This window comes from Adiantum capillus-veneris, chromosome 29, assembly GCF_014529385.1.
Source record: "Adiantum capillus-veneris isolate H3 chromosome 29, ASM1452938v2, whole genome shotgun sequence".
Lineage (NCBI taxonomy): Eukaryota > Viridiplantae > Streptophyta > Polypodiopsida > Polypodiales > Pteridaceae > Adiantum > Adiantum capillus-veneris.
The window spans coordinates 135,226,338-135,246,927 of NC_140959.1; the positions used below are offsets into that span (position 1 = coordinate 135,226,338).

The 20,590-nt window shown below is 46.8% G+C and overlaps 1 protein-coding gene across 1 annotated transcript in view; it reads left to right on the forward strand.

The window, feature by feature from the left end:
* Window positions 1-20,590, forward strand: part of ALN (allantoinase) — a 161,480-nt gene that overhangs the window by 62,347 nt on the left and 78,543 nt on the right. Inside the window, exons 7-10 of the mRNA XM_086506256.1 lie at window positions 16,120-16,205; window positions 16,335-16,394; window positions 16,472-16,611; window positions 17,664-17,790. Of these exons, the coding sequence (XP_086362382.1) occupies window positions 16,120-16,205; window positions 16,335-16,394; window positions 16,472-16,611; window positions 17,664-17,790 (413 nt within the window). The remainder of the gene's footprint in view (window positions 1-16,119; window positions 16,206-16,334; window positions 16,395-16,471; window positions 16,612-17,663; window positions 17,791-20,590) is intronic.

A 20,590-nucleotide genomic window follows, 5' to 3' on the forward strand; every position in this document is an offset into this window, starting at 1 on the left:
TGAAGCTAGTTGGGTTTATCTAGCTTCACCTACTTTGCCTAGCACTGTGTAGCATGACAAAGTGCCAGGAAAAGTAGGTGAAGGCGGTCAGTCGAGCGTCAAAGCGGACTACTGAGCCCTTTGAAGTACTACAACAGAAGACGACCCTTAGTACCTAGTAGAAGTCCATCAACCTCATCACCCATACCTCCACATACTGCATCACCCATTCCTCCATCCGGTGCCACATCTTCCAGATCACCTTCTCCAGTAAAGCTCTCTCCTATTCTGCTACAGCAGGCTACTGAGCAACAGGCTCAGCAAGGGCCATGGAGCCGTTGGCTAGGGTTTTGGCCAAGGTAAACATCAAGTTCCCTACATTCAAAGGACTCTCTTCAGAAGATGCTGACGACCATGCAAGGAGGTTTGTATCTCTCTGTAGGGGTCGTGGTCTTAACAGGGAAGATGCTTATTTGATACTCTTTCCATCCACCTTGGATGGCTTAGCAGACAAATGGTACAGCCAGTTTGCAGAGAACCACTTTGCAACTTGGGCAGCCTTAAGACAACAGTTCTGTGCAGCTTTCAGACCAGGTGACTACTAGGAGAAGGTATTGGATGAGTTGGCCAACATGGTGCTCCAGCTAGAGGAGACTTTTGTAGAACTTATGACTAAACCCAAGTCTCTGGTTGCCAAGCTTCCCCAACAACCCGGTGAATTTATGGTTAAGAAGTGGGTAGAGAAGGCGCTTCCCTAAACTTCTCAGCAAAAACACCGAGAGAGTCTCCGATCCGACGCCACTCCGAAGGAGTTCATTGCAACTGCTACTAGGATAGAGGGAGCTAGGAAGCTGTTCAACAACTCCCCTCACATAGAGACCCCCTCTGGGTTTTCGGAAAGTCCTGTTGATCCATTAACTTCTTTACGGAGGGAACTGGAAGCCCTAAAGTTACAGCGAGCTCTTCAAGAGGAGAGGTCCTTCTCTCTTAGATAGGAGAAGCCTCCACATCACGAGACATTGGAACAGATCAAGCGCGAGCTAGAAGAGCTCAAGGGTCAGCAAGAGACTAAGGCTACGGTTTGGTGTAACTCATGCCGCTCTCCAGGGCACCGTCCACAAGAATGCCCCCTTCGGGTTTACTACCTCTTCTGTGAAAAATGTGGACATGAGGACAAGGACTGTTACTACCTCAAGGGATTGCGACAAATACAACAAAGTCTTGGTCCTACTCTTCAACAAGGGCCAGCCATAATTACCAGGAACGGGAAACTGGAACGGGAACGCGGAACAAAATGCCATTCCCTGTTACGGGTACTCACGTTTGAAACACGGAACGGGGATTCGGAACGAGAACTTGGAATGGGAACGGGGAACGGAGACCTGAAAACGGCCATTCCTTGTTACTATGGGGCCAACACCTGCATCCAACATGGTTTCTCCCTGTGGCCATCCACACCATATGCCACCTTTGCTGACAGCCCCTCCTATGCAAGGTATGCAGAGCACTTTTCCCTCTCAGAGCTTTTATCATACCCATGCTCCCTCATCACCTCAAAGCTTCTATGCCTCCACCTCCAACTCAATGCACCAAGAGCAAGGACCACCTCGCCCTTTGAATCGGCCCATTTTGTGCTACAGATGCGGGGAATATGGGCATTACCAAAGCAAATGCCCCGTGCCAAAAGGGTCCCCTCCTTGTCGTCATTGGCCTGAAACGAAGGATCACTACAGTAAGGATTGCCCTAAACTTCGTGCATCCACGGCTTCAAACTCAAGTCAAAGCCAGAATGAGTTTGCCTTTCCCAAGCTCAATTTGATAGCAATCAGCACCGTTTCTCAGCCGCCCCCTTCTACCCACATGGTTACCCCTCAAAATAAGCTGCTGCAGTTGGCAGAGGAGCCATCGGGCGTCCTCACCTGGGCCCAGAGAGCCGCTCTCGGTCTTAGCATTCCTGCAAGTTCAACTCCCCCACACATTCTCACACCAGTGGATACCCTGCCTGCAGCTGTTAACAAGCCATCCCCGAGTGCCATGAAAGAATCCAAATCTTTGCTCTCCGATATTGATGAAGCTTTCTTGGAAGCAGTTTCCGATCTACAAAAGATCAAGGTACCCGAGAAACCATTGGTAGAACAGGAAAAGCTTACAGCAGAGACAGTCTTGAAGAACACCTTCCAACAAGTGTCCCTCTATGACATGCTGCGACTAGATGCAAATTTTAGAAGTGACACCCTTGGTGTTATTCAGTCACTTTAGCCCGGAGTAAGTCCTAGTGGCGGGCACCTCCCAGTGCGACCATCAGAGTCCTATATGATATCCAATCCCGCTGCTCCACTCACTGATTATAGAAGCCCTCGCTTGACAGTGTCCATGTTGGGTCGGCAATTCTCAGGAGTGATAGTGGATGGTGGATCTGGCATCAACCTGATGCCCGAGTTCACTATGTTAGCTCTAGGTCTACAACCTACTCGCCCTGCTCCCTTTACAGTTACATTGGCCGACTAGCGGATAATCTACCTAGTGGGCAAAGTGGACAATGTGCCTCTGCAGGTAGAAGACTTTATTTTAACTTGGATTTTGTTGTGGTTCGTCTTCCCGAGGTTGAGGGCGGATTTCCTTTGCTCATTGGAAGACCATGGTTGCGACACACTAAAGCACTTCATGATTGGGGAAGGGACGCAATGTGGATACATACTTCTGGCTCCTCGATGCAACCCATTCTCTTAGAAGGTGGTATGGATCCTGTGGTGCAACAAGTTTCTTTGTCAATGGAAACCAACCCTGAACAAGAACAGCCTACTACACCCTAAGGGTCAGACGGAGATCTGCTGGAGTGGTTAGAGGCTACCAAACCTATGCCTTGTTATGGAATCTCTATTCACTCTTTGCCTGAAGGTACACCCGCTTCAAATGTTTCCACTGTCACTAAACCTAATGAGCCAGCTCAAAAGTTGAAGGTCACAGAAGATACTCCTGATGCGCTCTTGGTGAAAGCCCTCTTGATGAAAGCCTTTGAATTTGGTGAGCCTATTAAGAAGCATAGAAGCAGGAAGAAATCTCCTCTACAGGAGTTCACCACCCCTGAAACATCAACCCCTTTGGTGTCTGCTTCTCCGACTAGAACAAAGCTCTCCTCTGCGTCTAGTAAACTCCCTTCACAGAGCCCGTCGTGCTTGCTGAATTGCTTGCTGAATTCCAAGATCACGATAGCTGTCTTGTTCATGATAGCTGTCTGCTCCGTACTTGCCCCTCACGTACTTGTACCAACTCACGCCCTGTCGAGCCAGCTCAACCCTCTGCCTTCTCACCCTCCTACCCCCTACTCACCCCTCGTCCTACCCACCCCCTCCCTTTCCCTCGACCCTCCCCTCCCCTGCTCACCCTCCTACCCCCTTCCCACCCCAGCCCTACCCACCCCCTCCCTTGCCCTCGCCCCTACCCACTTCCCCCTAGCCCCTACCCAGCCACCCCTCACCCCTACCCACCCCCTGTCATGTGACACATCCAACCCTATGTGTCCGTGGACAAGCTACAGCATGATCAGGGTTAGTCACTCCAGTCAGTTTAGATTAGAAGTGATCCGGCACTTTTGTGAGTCTATTCGTAGACCGTGCATGCCTAGTCACTTAGATTAGATGCATATCCTCTGGTTGCACACATCATGATCATCAGTATTCCCTTGAGAATCCATCAGATTCAGTCAGGGAAATTTTCCAGTGCATTTAGCCTATTTTACCTATTTTTGGCATTTTTCACTTTTTATTTTTAAGTGACTTCCCAACAAAAGTAGGTAGGGAAATTTTGCTAAGGAAATATATAAGCAAACCCAAGTTAGCACTCAATGGCAGAAGAGGCAGCATGAGCTCCCCGCTCAACAGGCATCTTCTCAGCAAGAACCATCAAGACCTTCAAGCCTTGGCATTTTCCAACCTTGGCGTTTCCATGACAGTTCAGTCTAGCGTTTTGTAGCATCGCCATCAACATCCTTGAAAGCTGGCGTTTTCAGCCTTCCCATCATCGCCAACATCCCCAAGTCCCTAGCGTTTCTGATCACTGCTGCCAAGCTGCCATTGCCAGCGTTTGCTATCCTCAACAGGGCTGCATGATCAGCGTTTTCAGCCCTTAATCCCAGAAGACAATCAGCGTTTTCAGTTCTCAAGTGCAGCAGCAAAAACGCAGCCACATCCCTGCAAATCAGCAGTGATTTCAGCCTTCAATTGCAGCAGTAGATCAGCGTTTTTCATCAGCCTATCTCAGCGTTTTCAGCAGCATAAAAACGCAGATTCAGCCCCTCTAAAAAACGCAAATTCAGCCTCTTTAAAATGCAGCCAAACCTGCTTTTCAGCAGTCCCAAATCAGCCACAGATTTTCAGCCATAGCGTCTTTGTGGGCATGTTGCTAAATTGGCTATATCTTACAGAAAAATAATTCTAAATGAATTATTGGATTTATAAGTGAGAGGGTTTTCTCGCTTGGAACACCAAGGAAAAAATAATTCTAAATGAATTATTGGATTTATAAGTGAGAGGGTTTTCTCGCTTGGAACACCAAGGAAAATAATTCCAAATGAATTATTGGAATTTTAAGTGAGAGGGCTTTTCTCACTGGAGACATCCGAGTACAGAGTATTCCTAGTGCGTCATTCAAAGTAATGACGGGAGCACTGAGAACGGGAATATCTGTAAGGCCACCAGGAACGGGTACTTCTGATGCGTCACATCGGATGGGTGACAGGGAGCATCGGAAAGAAGTATCCGACCATCCGGGAACGGACATCTCTTATGCGTCATAGGATGGGTGACATAGAGCATCGTGAAGGAGATTGTACCGTAAGTTCGGTAGGAAAGGACTAGGTGATGGGTATTCCTGATGCGTCACAAGGTGGGTGATGGGTGCATCGGAAAGGGAATATCCATAGTCGGGAGGACATTCCGAACCGTGTTAGAATTGTGCACAAGGAAAAGCAAGCACTTGAATGAAGATGGGTTCAGAGGAAACTTTGAGGAAAAACAGATGCTTTTTGAGAAAGCGGGATTACTTTTCGGGAAAGCGGATGCTTTCCCGCGAGGAAGTCTATGTCTGCATTGCAACTGTGCATGTGATTGCATCCAGGGACGCTTGGGAAGTGCTGTGAAAGCATTGTTTGTAACTTATAAGGTTTTATTGAGTTTTTGGGCAGGTTCAGACTATTTTTAAAATACGCCGGCCGCCCACTTAATAAGTGGGCAGCCATCTGATAAATAAGGCAACAGATCAGCCAACGTTTTCTCTCTCTTTTTCTGGCAGAACAGAAAAAAAAAAAAAAAAAAACGGCTGCGATCTCGATGTGAGCCGCTATTTGTGCCCGTGGCTAGGAGCTATAAAAGCATCACATGCTCTCACTCAGAGGGGATCCCCCAAATAAGCTCTGTGGGTACTCCCATCTCTTGTAATCTGTGCATCAGCCTAGCTCTGGGTACTGTGTCAAATGCTTTGAGGAAGTCCACAAAGCTACAATAGATTCGTCTCCCATGGGATCTGCCCTCCTTGATGATGGCCCCGAGTGTCAAGATATGGTCAAGAGTAGAAAAACCTCTTTTGAACCCTACTTGCCCAACAACATGCATTCCCTCCCTCTCTGCCCATCTACTCAACTGCTGCTCAAGAATGGATGCGTACAACCGTGCCAATGTGTGTCCAATCATGATAGTGCGATAATTTCCAAGTTCCATAGGGTCTCTTGACTTGAAGATAGGTACGATCGTAGATAGGCTATCAGGCAAGCCCTCACATATGGCACGGTTAAACATAATTGTTAGAAGCTCTTCTAGTAGATCTCTGGCATGCATGAACTGCTCATCCACTAAGCCATCATGATCATATGCTCTCCCAGTCCTCATCTTGTCAATGGCCTTCTTCACCATCTCAGCGTGAAAAAAGCACATGTGTGTGGGCATGGATCGGGGGGGGGGGGGGGGGGGTTTGGAAGGGGTTGCTGTCCAGAGACTATGTACAAAGATGATACGTACTGACCCTAGGTCTCTGTAGAGGTAATGGCAGGGGGGGGGGAGACTGCTCATGAAAGAGCCTCCATGCCTCACGCGAGTCCCGACTCAAGAATAGCTGGTATAGATCCTGCTCTAGTCGAGCCAAAAATGCCCTCTTCTTCCGCCGCATTAGGCGTCGGAAGTCAATATGTGACTGTCTGTGTGTGATGTCTCCCAAAAGCACTTCCCTCTGAAGTCTAGCTCTAGTCTGACGGGATTCCTCATCATACCACCTGTTCGACGTCTCTGCTTAGGCTGTGTGTGTGGGTATGCCTCTGCTGCTGCATCATGTAATGTCTGTGTGAGTATAGTAGTAAGCTCCTGTCTACAAAATGTCTCCCATCTATATCCACTAATGTGAGGCATAGATTGCCCAAGGGCTTGATGTGTCTCAGAGTAGAAGATGATGTCTCTCCCGGTAAAACTCTCCTCGAAAGCACCCACATCAAGACGCATAGATCCATTAAAATTCCAGGTAGCAACTTTGAGTGTGGTCCCATAGGCCTCACACCGTCATGTGGAGCGTGGCTCCAATATCACCACTCTCCCATCTCGGTAGAAAGCAATCTTACCTTTTTTTCCTTGCCGCTCTAATCTGTGGCATTATTTCGTGCATATGGGCGACCTGTGAGAGGGTAAGGTCATCCCTGAGAAAGATGCCCATCTTCTTAAGAGTTGGTCTCTTCTTCCAAAAGTCCTTCCCTTCCATGGAGGTAAAACGAAGGATGAATGCCTTTCTTTCGAGTTTCCCCCTTGCTCCCATTTTTCTTGTTACCCACTCTCCAAGCTCTTGAGTGCATCGGCTCATGAACCCCCATCAAAGCCATGAGTTCTTTTACCTCTACGTCTACATTATCTTTGTCTTTAAGGCCGCAAATTCTCACATGTAGAGAGTGTACATGTCTTCTTTGCTCCTCTTCTAATGTTAGGTTGATAAGAGTGGGTGTGGATGTTGTTTCCTTCTTTTCCCTTTCTTGGCAACCACAATCCATTTCTCAGCCTCATCTGCTTTCTGTTGAGTCTTTGTGATAACGTCCCTCCAAGAAGTCGTCATTTCTTTATGTTGCTCTTCCCCCTCTTTGATGGCTCGCACTTGCTCTTTGATTGTGTTTAGTTCTTCTATCACAGAAGGTTGCAATTCTCCCTCTTCAAGTGTGTTTCGTGAGCGTGTTTGAGAGAGCTTCTTCTTGAGTGACGCAATCTCTTCGTCTTGGGCCGTCATTCGATCTCCCATTGCCGTGATCTTGCTTTCTTGGGCCGAAACGCGATCCTCGAGCATTTTTATTGTCCCTAATAGGTGGCGGTTGATCTTGTTATTGGTTTCGACCATTTCTTCTTTGCACTTTTGAAGTGCATGCATTTTTATTGTCCCTAATAGGTGGCGGTTGATCTTGTTAATGGTTTCGACCATTTCTTCTTTGCACTTTTGGACCGCATGACCTACACGCACAAGTGCTTCCACATTATGCATACATGTTCCACACTAAGCATACATGGCGTGCGTTTCTTGCAATTTCTGCAAAATATGATCAAAACAACAAAAAATCCCCTTTATGCAATTTCTGCAATTCTCTGCCATTTCTGTAATTTTTGAAAATCATCAATTTCTGCAATTTGTGAATTCTGTAATTCCTGTAAATTTTCTGAAAATTCTGCAACTGTCCGAAAAAATGCCAAAAAACTGATTTTCTGCGAAATTCGGATTTGCTGCAGAATGTTGACCACTGCTGCTGCTGTACCTGCGGGGGGGAGAGGGGGAGGCAGCAGAGCACGGCGAGGGGCAGGGCTGTAGGGTGTGGAAGCGCGAAAGGGGGGGGAGGGTCTGTGGGGGGCAGCACGTGGGAGGGGAGGGGGGGGGGGTGTGGAGGTGGGATTGCAGTGCTGGGGGGAGGTGGGGGTGGTTATGCGAGGGGTTTATGGGAGGACGTTACGGTTGGGGGGGGGGGGGGGGGGGAGAGAGAGAGAGAGAGAGAGAGAGAGAGAGAGAGAGAGAGAGAGAGAGAGATGTTATATTAATGTCTTCAAGAGGCCAAAATGACGGATGAGGCCAAAAAGTTACGATTGGTGAATTTGATACCATGTCTGAGTACGGAAATTACAAAGTTACAAAGAACTGACACTAAGACACTAAAACCCGTCAGTACTCTGGTTGGGTGTCTTGCATGCCGAGCTAGAGTGATCTGTATCTTCTGTTGCAGCCTTCGTCGGTAGTGGGAGACCCCCCGAGGTCGTGGACATTTGGATTTGCCAAACTCAGTGGCTCGGTCAAGCAGTGTACCTCTAGTATGAGTAGGCTCTGAGATCTGTTGTAATGACTGCTCCGTTGGCTCTCCTCTGGCTAGTGTAAAGAAATCTGTGATTCGTCTCTGAGGCTGTCTTTCCCCTGATGTCCTCAGCAAGCTCTCCCTAAGTCTACACGGCTCTAGCAGGAACAATCCGAGACACCTCTGATCCTTGTATCCCATGACTCTAGAAAAAGGTCCGAACCCTTCTCTGAACAGGGAGTGGAAGCGGCCGCGTATCTCATTGTATGTCGGACATTGACATGTGTAGTGCAGCTCTGTCTCTGGCTCTAAGTTACATAGGTGACATATCCTGGCTCCTCTCGGCACTCCTCGAAATTGGCCAGTCTCGATCTGGAGCTGATGTGAGGATGTGCATATCTATCCAATAGCGCATCATATCCCATGAGATAAGTGTGTATCCATGTATACAGGCCTAGTTACAAAGCCGTCCTCGGTGAGTTGGAGAAGATGCTCTCCGTAGAAGGCCATCTTCGTGCCCAACTCCTGTGTCGGCTGTATCCATGTGCTCCTGGTATTTAGCTAAATCAGATCCTAACATATGAGTCTAGTGATTTGTGTCCGTGTGAGAGACAGGGAGGGGGGGGTATTGAAGCGGAGGTAATCTATCCATGTTGAGACCATACGACTGAAACCATGCTGTCATTTGTCCGAACCAACATGCTGTATCGCCTTGTAGAGCTAGTTGTCGAGATGACTCCAAGGCAAGCCGAGCGTATCTGTCCCTGGGGAGATCCCATAGACCGTGCATAAAGGATACTGATCTCTTCAATGCCTCCACCTCGAAGGGGGGGGGGGGGGGGGGGGGGGGGCGGCTAGCTCTGCTCGGATAATCTCATGTGGTACTGAGGCCTTAGCCCGAATCATCCGAGCGATCATTCAGACATCTCCATCCATCTGTGTTGCCAGATCTCCCATGGTGGTCTACTGAGGGTCCCCATACCTGAATTCCATAGAGCATACATAGCTGGAGTCACCAAGAGTGTCAAAAAGCCAAAGCTTTGTTCGCGATTCCTAAAACTGAACCTACGAACACATCCTCTCCAGTCCGCCCAAAGCTGCATATGCTCTTGTCAGTCTAGTCTCTGATGCTCTCCTTAGTGAAAACACCGGTCCACTGAAGACTACCCCAAGATAAGTATATGCATTGTGTACTCCACAGTCTCCTGGCCATACATAAATGTGGGTGCCGACCTCCTGACCCACTGTGGTGTGGTGTTAAACACCATAACCTTGGTTTTCCCCAGATTGACAGACAATCCACTGTCACGAGCAAATGTATGCAGAGCATCAAAATGATGCTGCATCCCCTCTAGAGAGTCAGAAATCAGCACAATATCATCAGCGTATAGTAACAGCGGAATCCATGTCCCTGCTAGCTGAGCGCCCCTGTTCCCATGACGCTCTACATAGTTTGAAAACTCATCCACATACATCCCAAAAAGAGTTGGGGATAGGGGGCATCCCTGCTTTACTCCAATAGTGGAGTGGACCATGTTAGACATTCCCTCAGTGGTGCGTACCCGCCCCATCACTGTCCTGTATAGAGCCAGAATACCCATATCAGCTGTGTAGGCACACGCATGTCCTTTAGTTTGCATATAAGTCTGGCTCTCGGCAGTGTGTCAAAAGCTTTGCGGAAATCCACAAAGCTACAATAGATCATCTTGCCATGGTGTCTACCCTCCTCAATAATAGCTCTGAGTGTCAGAATCTGGTCAAGAGTGGAGAAACCTCTCTTGAAACCTGCTTGCCTTGGTGCTCTTATGCCCTCTCGCTCTGCCCATCTACTCAGCTCCTGCTCAAGAACAGATGCATACAACCTAGCTAATGTGTGACCAACCATGATGGTGCGATAATTCGCGGGAATCATGGGATCTCCCGATTTGAAAATAGGCACAATCGTAGACAAACTCCAAGTTTCGGGAAGCCTCGTTTAAACATCATAGCTAGGAGATCTGCAAGCATATCTCTGGCATGGATGAAGTGCTTTGCTACCAGACCATCTTGATCATGTGCTCTCCTTGTCTTCATCCTGTCAATGGCTTTCCTTACCCTCTCGGCAGTAAAGAAAGAACATGTCTCCGGGCATGACTCTAGTGGGTCCGACAGAGGTGGTTGCCTCTCGGCTTTCCTTACCCTCTCGGCAGTAAAGAAAAAACATGTCTCCGGGCATGACTCTAGTGGGTCCGACAAAGGTGGTTGCCCTTATGCTGTGTAGAGAGATGTGGCATATTCCCCCCATGTCTCAGTGGAGGTGACCGCTGGTGGTGGTGAATGCTCATGGAATAGCCTCCATGCTTCGCCCGAGTCCTGACTTATAAATAGCTGATATAGATCCCGTTCTAGTTGAGGAAGATGGGCCCTTTTCTTTCGTCGCCCTAGGCGGCGAAAGATAATCCGTGACTATCTATGTGTGGTAATACCCATGAGCACTTCCCTCTGTAATTTGATCCTCGTCTCTCTGCATTCCTCATCATACTAACTGTTCTGGGGCATGCTCCGAGATCGTCTCCGTGTGAGCTGGCTGTGGGGGTATGCCTCTGATGTTCATCATTGAGCGTCTCTGTCAGTATCTGAGTGAGTTCATCTAGTGGCCGTCCCGGCTCCTGGGTGCATAGCTGCCTGTATATCTCATCCATATACACAGAATCCGTCTCCCTCATGAAGGTATACCGAGTGTGTGTGGGGACCTCTCCTAATAGAGCTGTGCTGAACTGAAAGGTCAAGGTGAAAGACACAATAGCATGATCAATTGCTATTCCGACTGGCCTAGTGCCCACCATGAAATCCTGAAAGAATGGAATGAGACCTGGCTGGGCCATAACATAATCCACTGTGTTGGAACCATGTCGGTGTGGAAAGCAAGTAAAACCTCTAGCTGTCGAAAATCTTTGTAGGCCATTCACAATGGCCAATCTGTGTGCGGTTCCCATATCTATCAAGTATCTGCCATATTCAGTATATTCCTCATCTTGTGATAATCTAGATAGACCCATCTCTGTGGCGTCGAGCTCCCTAAGCATTTCTTCGGAAGTATCATAAAATATTGTCTGGTGGTGGGCAGTCGTAGCATTGAAATCCCCTAGTATGATAATGTCACCATCCTTGGAAAACTCCCATATATCATTATTCAAAATAGCAAAGGGGGATTGTCCTCTAGGTGATGCATGAGGAAAGTAACAAATAGCTATGTAGAGGTATGTGCCCGTCTTTGCCCTGAGCCTCACCCACATGTATCTAGCCTGTTCATCCTTGCGTGCTATATATATCAGTGGTTGCAGTTCCTCCCTGAATAGAACTGCCACTCCCCCTGAGCCCTATCCTCGATGCTCCAATCTGGTCTCCTGTCTGCAGGCTGTCTCCCATCTATATCCGCTCACCTGTGGCATGGATTGTCTAGGTGCTTGATGCGTCTCAGAGTAGAAAATGATGTCTCTCCCTGTGAAGCTATCCTCAAAGGGCCCTACATCAAGGCGGAGTGACCCAATACAATTCTAGGTTGCCATCTTTAGTGTGGTCCCATAGGTCTCGCACCGTCATGTGGGGCGTCGCTCCATTATCACCACCTTTCCATCCCTGTAAAAGCAATCTTCCCCTTTTCCCTTGCTGCTCTAATTTCCGGCATTACTTCTTGCATATGAGCAAAGGCTGCGAGAGGGTGAGGTCATCTCCAAGAAAGATGCCAGTCTTCTTTAGAGTCGGTCTCTTCTTCAAGAAGTCCTTCGCTTCCATGGAGGGGAAGCGGAGAATGAGTGCCCTTTCCTTCGAGGTTTCTCCGTTGCTCCCGCTTTCCTAGTGCCCACTCTCCAGGCCCTCATATGCGTCTGCTCGTTGACCCCCACCAGAGTCACGAGTTCTTTCACCTCTTCATCCACATTATCTTGGTCTTTGAGGCCACATATCCTTACGTGTAAGGCCCGCACACGTCTCCTTTGCTCCTCTTCTAGTGTCAAGTTGATGATGGTTGGTGTGGGGGTGGGGGTTATTTCCTTGCCTTTCCCTTTCTTGACAATTTCGATCCATTTCTTTGGCTTTTTTTGCTTTTTGTTGGGTCTTTGTGATGACATCTACCCACGAGGTCGTCATTTCTTTTTGTTGCTCCCCACCTTCGTTGATGGTCCGCACTTGTTCCTTAATCGTGTTAAGCTCTTCACTGAGGGTTGAAGCTCTCCCTCTTCGAGGACATTTTGCGATCGCACCTCTGCAAGCTCTTTCTTGAGTAGTGCGATTTCCTCATCTTGGGCCTTCACGCGATCCTCGAGTGTATGTATCGTGCTTTCCTGTGCTGCCACGTGTGCTTCGAGTATGTTGATAGTACCTAGGGGTGGCGGTTGATCATGCTGATGGACTTGCTCAACTCTTCTTTGCATTTTTGGATTGCATCCTCCATCGGGTCATCTTTGCCATTCTGCTTCCTCATGGTCGAAGGGCCGCCACAAGAGAGGGAGAGGGATACAAGACTGAAGAAGAGAGGCACAAGTTTGTTTGTTTGTTTTTTATTTATTTATTCCCCTCTCTCCCTCTATGCTACTCTCTCTCTCTCTCTCTCTCTCTCTCTCTCTCTCTCTCTCTCTCTCTCTCTCTCTCTCGTGGAGGAGATCGGCACCTACATTTGCATATGGCCAGGATACAGTAGAGTACACAGATGCATACACATACCTTGGTGTGGTATTTACAGGACCGAAGTTTACTCTTAAGAAAGCAGCAGATGCTAGATTGTCGAGAGCCTCTGCGGCCTTGGGAGGGTTGGAGAGGATGTGTTCACAAGTGCAGTTTCAGGAACCACGAACAAAACTTTGGCTCTTTGATACTGTGGTGGCTTCGGCTATGCTTTATGGGGTCCGGATTTGGGGACCATCTGTGGATCAGGATAATTGGAAGTCAATGGAGAGACCTTTGGTATCTATGATTTCCCGAATGATTAGAGCCAAGGCCTCCGTACCACACGCGATTACCCGAGCGGAACTAGCTGCCCCTCCGATAGAAATTGAAGCTCTTACCAGATCAGTGTCCTTTATACATGGTTTATGGGATACAAATAATTGCCGATATACTCGGCCCTTGAATCCTCTCGACAATTAGCAATGAAAGGAGATACATCATGTTGGTATGCGCAACTGTCCTCGTGGTTTCAAAGACACGGGTTCAGTATGGAAAGATTACCCCCCTTCCAATACTCTCTTGAGGCTCTATCACTGGCAATCACACGAACGGAGATTAATAAAATCATCCGCCAGGATCTTATACAGTTAGACACTAAGAGAACATGGGTAGACCCTAGACAAGAATTGGGCACGAAGATGGCCGACTACAAAGAAAACTTCCTACAGCTATCTGAAGATGGTTTTGTGATTTGCCCGAGCTACATGGATACCCACCTGTCTCATGGTTTGAGATGTGCTATTGGTCAGATTCGTACATCCTCACACCAGCTGGGAATTGAATTTGGCAGATTTAGGGGAATCCTACCTGAGAGCAGAATTTGCAAGTTATGCAGAATGGAGCCGGAGACAGAATTACACTACATATGCCATTGCACCGTATACTATGAGATACGTGGGCGTTTCCATTGCCTATTCAAAGAAGGCTTTGGACCTCTAGATAGAGTCATGCAATACCAAGATCAAAGGTGCTTAGGCCTGTACCTATCGGAACTACATCGGCACAGGGATAATCTAATGAGAAGACAAGAGCACTACAGCCTCAGAGGCAGATCATAGATTTCTTCGGATCTAGAGAAGCAGGAATGGAAGGAGAAGCAAGAGGCCAGCAGCGAGCACAAAGGAGTACCCACATTCATACCAAAGGCACCCTCATTGACAGGGCGATTGAGCTTAGAAAATCGAGACGACCACGACCGAGATGTAGAAGCACACTTCACCGGAGGAGACTACAACAAAGGATTAGAAGTATTCTAGCCAGACACCCAGAATGCTCCTAAGAAGTTTATCTAATACTTTGTATTTAGTTTTTCGCATTTATTTTCACACTTTCACACTTTTCAGACATTGTAACAGATTCACCACTTTTGTATCAGTTTGGTCTCATAGGTCACTCTGGCCTTTTGAAGACGTTAATATAACATTTCATTTCTCTCTCTCTCTAAACCACCTGGAACTGAACTTGCGAACAAATCCTCTCTAAACCACCTATGGCTGCATAGGCACGAGTCAATCTAGTGTCTGCTGCCATTTTCAGTGTGAACCTCGAACAAAGCTCTGGCTTTTCGATACTTTGGTCGCTTCAGTTATGCACTACGCGGTTCAGGTTTGGGGACCGTCTATTGACAGTGCTGGATGGACTAATATGGAGAGACCCCTGATATCTATGATTTCTAGGCTGATTAGAGCCAAGGCCTCAGTCCCACATGACATCATACGAGCGGAGCTGGCTGCCCCACCTATGGAGGTTGAGGCACTCACCAGATCAGTATCATTTGTACACAGCTTATGGGACACCACCAGGGACAGGTATGCCAGGCTTGCTCTCGAGTCATCCAGACAGCTGGCACTACAGGGAGATACATCATGTTGGTATGCACAAATGAGCTCATGGTTTCAGAGGCATGGTTTTAGCATGGACAGGCTGCCCCCTTTCCAGTATTCTCTTGATGCACCATCCTTGGCTCTTACACGGATGGAGACTACTAGACTCATTCGGCAGGATCTTATCCAGCTTGATAGCAAGAGGACATGGATAGAACCATCACGGGAGTTGGGTACGAAGAGGGTTTTCTATAGAGAACATCTTCTTCAAATCACGACAGACGGATTTGTCACACGGCCCAGTTACATGGACACACATCTATCTCATAGGTTACGATGTGCTATTGGCCAGATTCGCACATCTTCACACCAGCTTGGGATTGAGACAGGTAGATTCAGAGGCATACCAGCAGACAGTAGGATATGTCAGTTATGCCATGCAGAGCCAGAGACAGAGTTTCACTACATATGTCGCTGCACAGTCTACTATGAGATACGGGGACGCTTTCATTGTCTATTCAGAGATGGTTTTGACTCGTTAGACAGAGTCATGAGATATCAGGATCAAAGATGTCTCGGATTATTCCTACTTGAGATTCAGAGACATAGAGACGCTCTATTGAATGGGCAAAGACAGAGACAGTCCCAGAGACGCATCTCAGATTTCTTCAGTCTGGGTACCACAGAGTCAGAGGGGACACCACCACCAGAGAGCTCGGTTCCCACCCATACACACATCAGCGGTACTCTCATTGATCGAGCTACAGAGTTAGGGAGATCGAGACGACCGCGACTGAGGAGGGGAGCCACGCAGCACCGGCGGAGATTGCGGCAGAGGATCCACAGGATTCTAGCACGACACCCAGAATGTCGATCGGGATAGGCTTCATGCTACTGTTATATTGTATCATGGTGACACTTATCCCCACTTTGTACCTTTATGGTGATACCATTGCTCAGCCTACCAGCCACCCATAGGAGTCGGTAGCACTCCTATCAGTTCTTTGTTTGTAGTTTTCTTGTTTGTACCCAGACTTGGTACTAGACTCATCATTGTAATCAGTTGGTCTCATAGGTCATTTTGGCCTCTTGTAGACGTTAATATATCATTTCATTTCATTTCATTTCTCTCTCTCTCTCTCTCTCTCTCTCTCTCTCTCTCTCTCTCTCTCTCTCTCTCTCTTTCCTCTTTCTCTCTCTACGAGAATTGGATTCTTGTGAGAAGCAACGTCATCAGCCAAGGTGGCACTGAAAATTGAAATGTTCATGCCTTCATAAAAATTTTCTGGATGTGAAGCTCTCACTTGCTATGGTGTGCAGGGTTTTGGGGTGGATTAACTCCTGAAAATGCTTTTAATAGATCAGCGTTGACTGAGCTCCTAGAAGCTGGTGCTCTTGGTTTGAAGGTGAGGCTATCTTGAATTCTTATTTGTACATTCCTAGGACCCTGTTACTTGTCAGATTTGTGTAAAAGACCTATTTCAGTTTTATATCAGGAGCTGGTTTATATCTAATTTCTTGTTTGGTTTGTGGAGTCTTTTATGTGCCCCTCAGGAATTAATGACTTTCCAATGACAGACAAAAACCATTTAAAGGTTTTTTCTATGAACACTAATTCTTTTTTTGAGCATGATTCAAGCTTGAATTGTTACTCAGGCATCTCCTTCTACAGGCCGCTCTTCCAGTTTTAGCAAAGTATAAACGACCTTTATTGGTACATGCTGAAGTTCCTCAACCATTGGACAATGTAGAATTTAGCCCAGAACAAAGAAAGAAATACTCAACTTACCTAAAGACGAGACCTTCAACATGGTAACGTAAGATTTGAATATTTTGAGAGTGCTATTATAGCTAACATCCTTTCAAGTTTTAAAGAGCTCCAACACTTTATTCATAATGTCCACGCTCCTTCCCAAGTTAGTTTCCTACAAAACTATTCAAGGATCCATTGCTCATTGGTCTTGAATAAGCAATGTTGTATCCTGTCTCTTTTGCAAGACAAATAATTTCCAAAAAGTCCAAGAGTATCTGTAGTGATACAGCATTATATGCTGGATGTTCAGATCTACAATATGGTGGAAATGATTACGCATACAGTCAGGCTATGTTATTAATTAAGAAGTAAAAGTCATCAGGTGTCACAACATCAGGAAGGTGCAGTTCATTTGGAGCTGAACGATCAGGGCCAGAGCCTCGTTATTACCTGGCTACATTTCTTCTAATCATGTTTAATAGTTTTCAATTTACCATTGAGGTCTGTGCCGCCCTTGAGTTGTATTACAATAATTTCTGCCAAAATAGTGAAACCAGGTGTAGCAGCAATAACACCTGGCTTGTAAAGTTGCCAGTTGGGCTGCAACTAGTCACCAAGGTTGCATATGCAATTGGGTGCAAACCTGATTGACAAGTGAGTGCATCAGAAATACTACAAAACTCTTTCTCTTTACTCTTTATGACAGGTTGAATTATTTTCGCCAAACAGAGAGGTTGAACTTGGCTGCATTTATACTTATGTAATAAGCAAAAAACCACCCTTTCCCTTGTCATAGTCATAATATGTACTTTGGATGTCTCACAACTTTATTTAATGATTTTGAGATTGATCCAGCTTAACTTTGATTAGCTCTGTTGATAGTATGATCATTGAACATTGACATGGCAATGTCATTTGTGATCAAGCGGAAGCAGGCAGGAAAATGTTACTTTACTCGATATGACTGTCATGCCTAACCACACTTGCAGCAATATGGTGCAAATTCATTTTTGATCAGGCATTTAAAGATCAACAATTGAGTAACCGCTAAATCTCGATGCGTATGTCATCTGTGTTCTTGTAATTTTTTGTATTTGGATCCCTTGTGCAGGGAGAAGGAGGCTGTTAAACAGTTAGTAAATCTAGCCAGTGACACGGCCATTGGTAGCTTAGCCGAAGGTGCCCACATTCACATTGTACATCTATCAGATTCTGGAGATACTCTTGAATTGATAAAGGTGAGCACTTTAAATGTTCTGGCATCCTAATAAAGGTGTGATTTTTTTGATGTTTGCAACATTAGCTCTACAACTGCAGCATTGAATCGAGAACCACCACGTGTAAAATGTCATATCACATTGCTTCTGTAAAGGTTCACTGTTTCGTCATAATATTCAGCCTGAGGGTGCAATTGATATAATTTGAGGTGTTTATGTGGCATGCACTTGCCAGCAATAAGAGGCAACTTGAAGTTAATGCTTCTGCCAAAACTCAGGACTAATACAAAGACTACTTTCATTCTCAACCAATCTACAATAGAGCCAGCATGCACTTTATTCCTTTTTTATGGCTTCAAGAGGACTAATCAATCGGCACGAGAGTTTTGCATTTTTTAACAGCAGTTCTCCCTCTTCAGAGGGCTCCTTCCTTGAGCCCAGTTTACTGCTAGGCTGCCAAATGTGCCTTAGTCTCTCCCATTAAGCAGTAGATTTCACCGCTTCTCCTCGGCCACCAAAGGAAGCTAAATGTGCCTTGGTCTCTCCCATTAAGCAGTAGATTTCACCGCTTCTCCTCGGCCACCAAAGGAAGCTTCTTTCTTGAAGCTGTGCTTGGTTTTCCTTGGTGCAAAGGTGGTGGTGGTAACAAGGTTCTCTTGATGACGATGTTTCTACGTCACCTCGTCTTGGCTCTTCTCGAGCTCTATATGAACTAGCTCCGACAGTTTATCAGGAAATTTCTTTCTTCTGATTGGGATGGGTTGCTTACATGCGACAAAGCTTTAACATATTATTAGGAGCTTACTTTGGTCCGATGGAGATGGGGACCTGCACGCAACAAGGTGGCATGGCCTTCATGAGCCAGCTTCAACAGCTTATTAGGACCTTTCTTTGGTCCGGGAGCTGACATGTGACAAAGTGGCATGGCCTAATCTTGACTTTTCTCTAGCTCCTATGAGCCAGCTCCAGCACCGTATTAGGAACTTTCTTTGATCCGATTGGGATGGGCATCCGACATGCAACAAGGTCATCAGAGGCCTTGCTTGTTAGAGCAAAGCACTAGTGGGGAAGCTCATGTTTGAGGTCTCTTTTAAAAGAAGTCCGAGTCCCGAAAGGAGCTTTTGATGAAAAAGTAGAGACTTACATTCACAACTGGCATCCCTTGGCACTTGACTAGATAGGTTTCCACAAAGATGTGCAGTGTTGGTCTGGATTGTGGCCAGGAGAACCGGTTTGTATTACTTTGATCCATGATTGCTGCATTGCGTCGTAGTTTGCCTAGAGGAGAGGCTTCGCCAGCCATTGTATGGAACCCTTTGTTATACATACTGCAGTGCCACATGGTTGGGAGAGACTTCCATTAGTAATGGATTGTTATCATGAAACCGGCGAGTGTAATGGGATGGCACAACGTGTCAATTGAAAAGAACAGACTAAACAGACGTTTAATACTTCAAAGAATTGAACTGAAAGAGAGAGAATTTACACGAGACGGGAGTGGCGGAGTTCCACTCCCAAACTGCATGGCTCGAAATTGTGACGCCCCTCTTGGTACTTCTTTATATTGCTCCAACAAGGTAGAACCCTGTGGCCCTGCTCTGCTTCTGACACAGACCCCGACGGCCTCAAACGCCGATCCGGCCACGGCGAAATAAACAGGGGGCACCACCTAGCTTTGAGCGGCTAGGATGCGGACAACGGTGATTTGAAATAACACAAAATTCTGCGCGCGCGCGCGCGCACACACACACACACACACACACACACACAGAGAGAGAGAGAGAGAGAGAGAGAGAGAGAGAGAGAGAGAGAGAGAGAGAGAGAGAGAGAGAGAGAGAGAGAGAGAGAGAGAGAGAGAGAAATGTTATGAAATGTTATATTAACGTCTTCAAAAGGCCAAAATGACCTATGAGACCAATCAGTTACAAAATAGTGAATCTAATACCATGTCTGGGTACAAAAGAACTAGAAAAGAACTAGAAGTGGAACAAAATACTACTACTACTACTACAATCTAAAACTACGTGGGTGTAGCAGCTGATACAATAGGTACCCGGTAAACTGGATGTAACAGTGTGTGAAACAAAGATGGAAGAAATGGTGAGGATCCATCCTCATCTGCACTCTGGATGTCGAGAGAGTATGGCTCGAATCTTCTGTTGTAGTCTCCGTCGATGCTGTGTAGCTCCTCTCCTCAGTCGCGGTCGTCTGTATCTCTGTAGCTCCAATGCTCGGTCGATGAGAGTGCCAGTAGTGGTCGAATGAGTGTGGGACGAGCTCTGCAGTGGTGGCTGCTCCTCTGGCTGTCCCATATCTAGTGAAAAGAAATCTGTAATGTGTCTCTGGGACTGCCTCTCTCTAGCTCTCCCCAGTAAAGTGTCTCTATACCTGTGTAACTCAAGTAGATATAGTCCAAGACATCTCTGATCCTCATAACTCATGACCCTAGATAGAGGACCAAAACCCTCTCTGAATAAGCAGTGGAAACGCCCCCGTATCTCATAGAACACTGTGCAATGACATATGTAGTGCAACTCTGTCTCTGGCTCTCTCTGGCATAATCGGCATATCCTGCTGTCTGCTGGTATCCCTCTGAATCTACCAGTCTCAATCTCGAGCTGATGTGAGGATGTGCGTATCTGACCAATGGCACAACGCAAACCATGAGACATATGTGTGTCCATGTAGCTGGGTCGAATCACAAACCCATCTCCTGTGAGGTGGAGAAGATGCTCTCTATAGAAAGCCATCTTCGTGCTCAACTCCTGAGGCGGCTCTATCCATGTCCTCCTGGTGTCGAGCTGGATCAGGTCCTGACGAA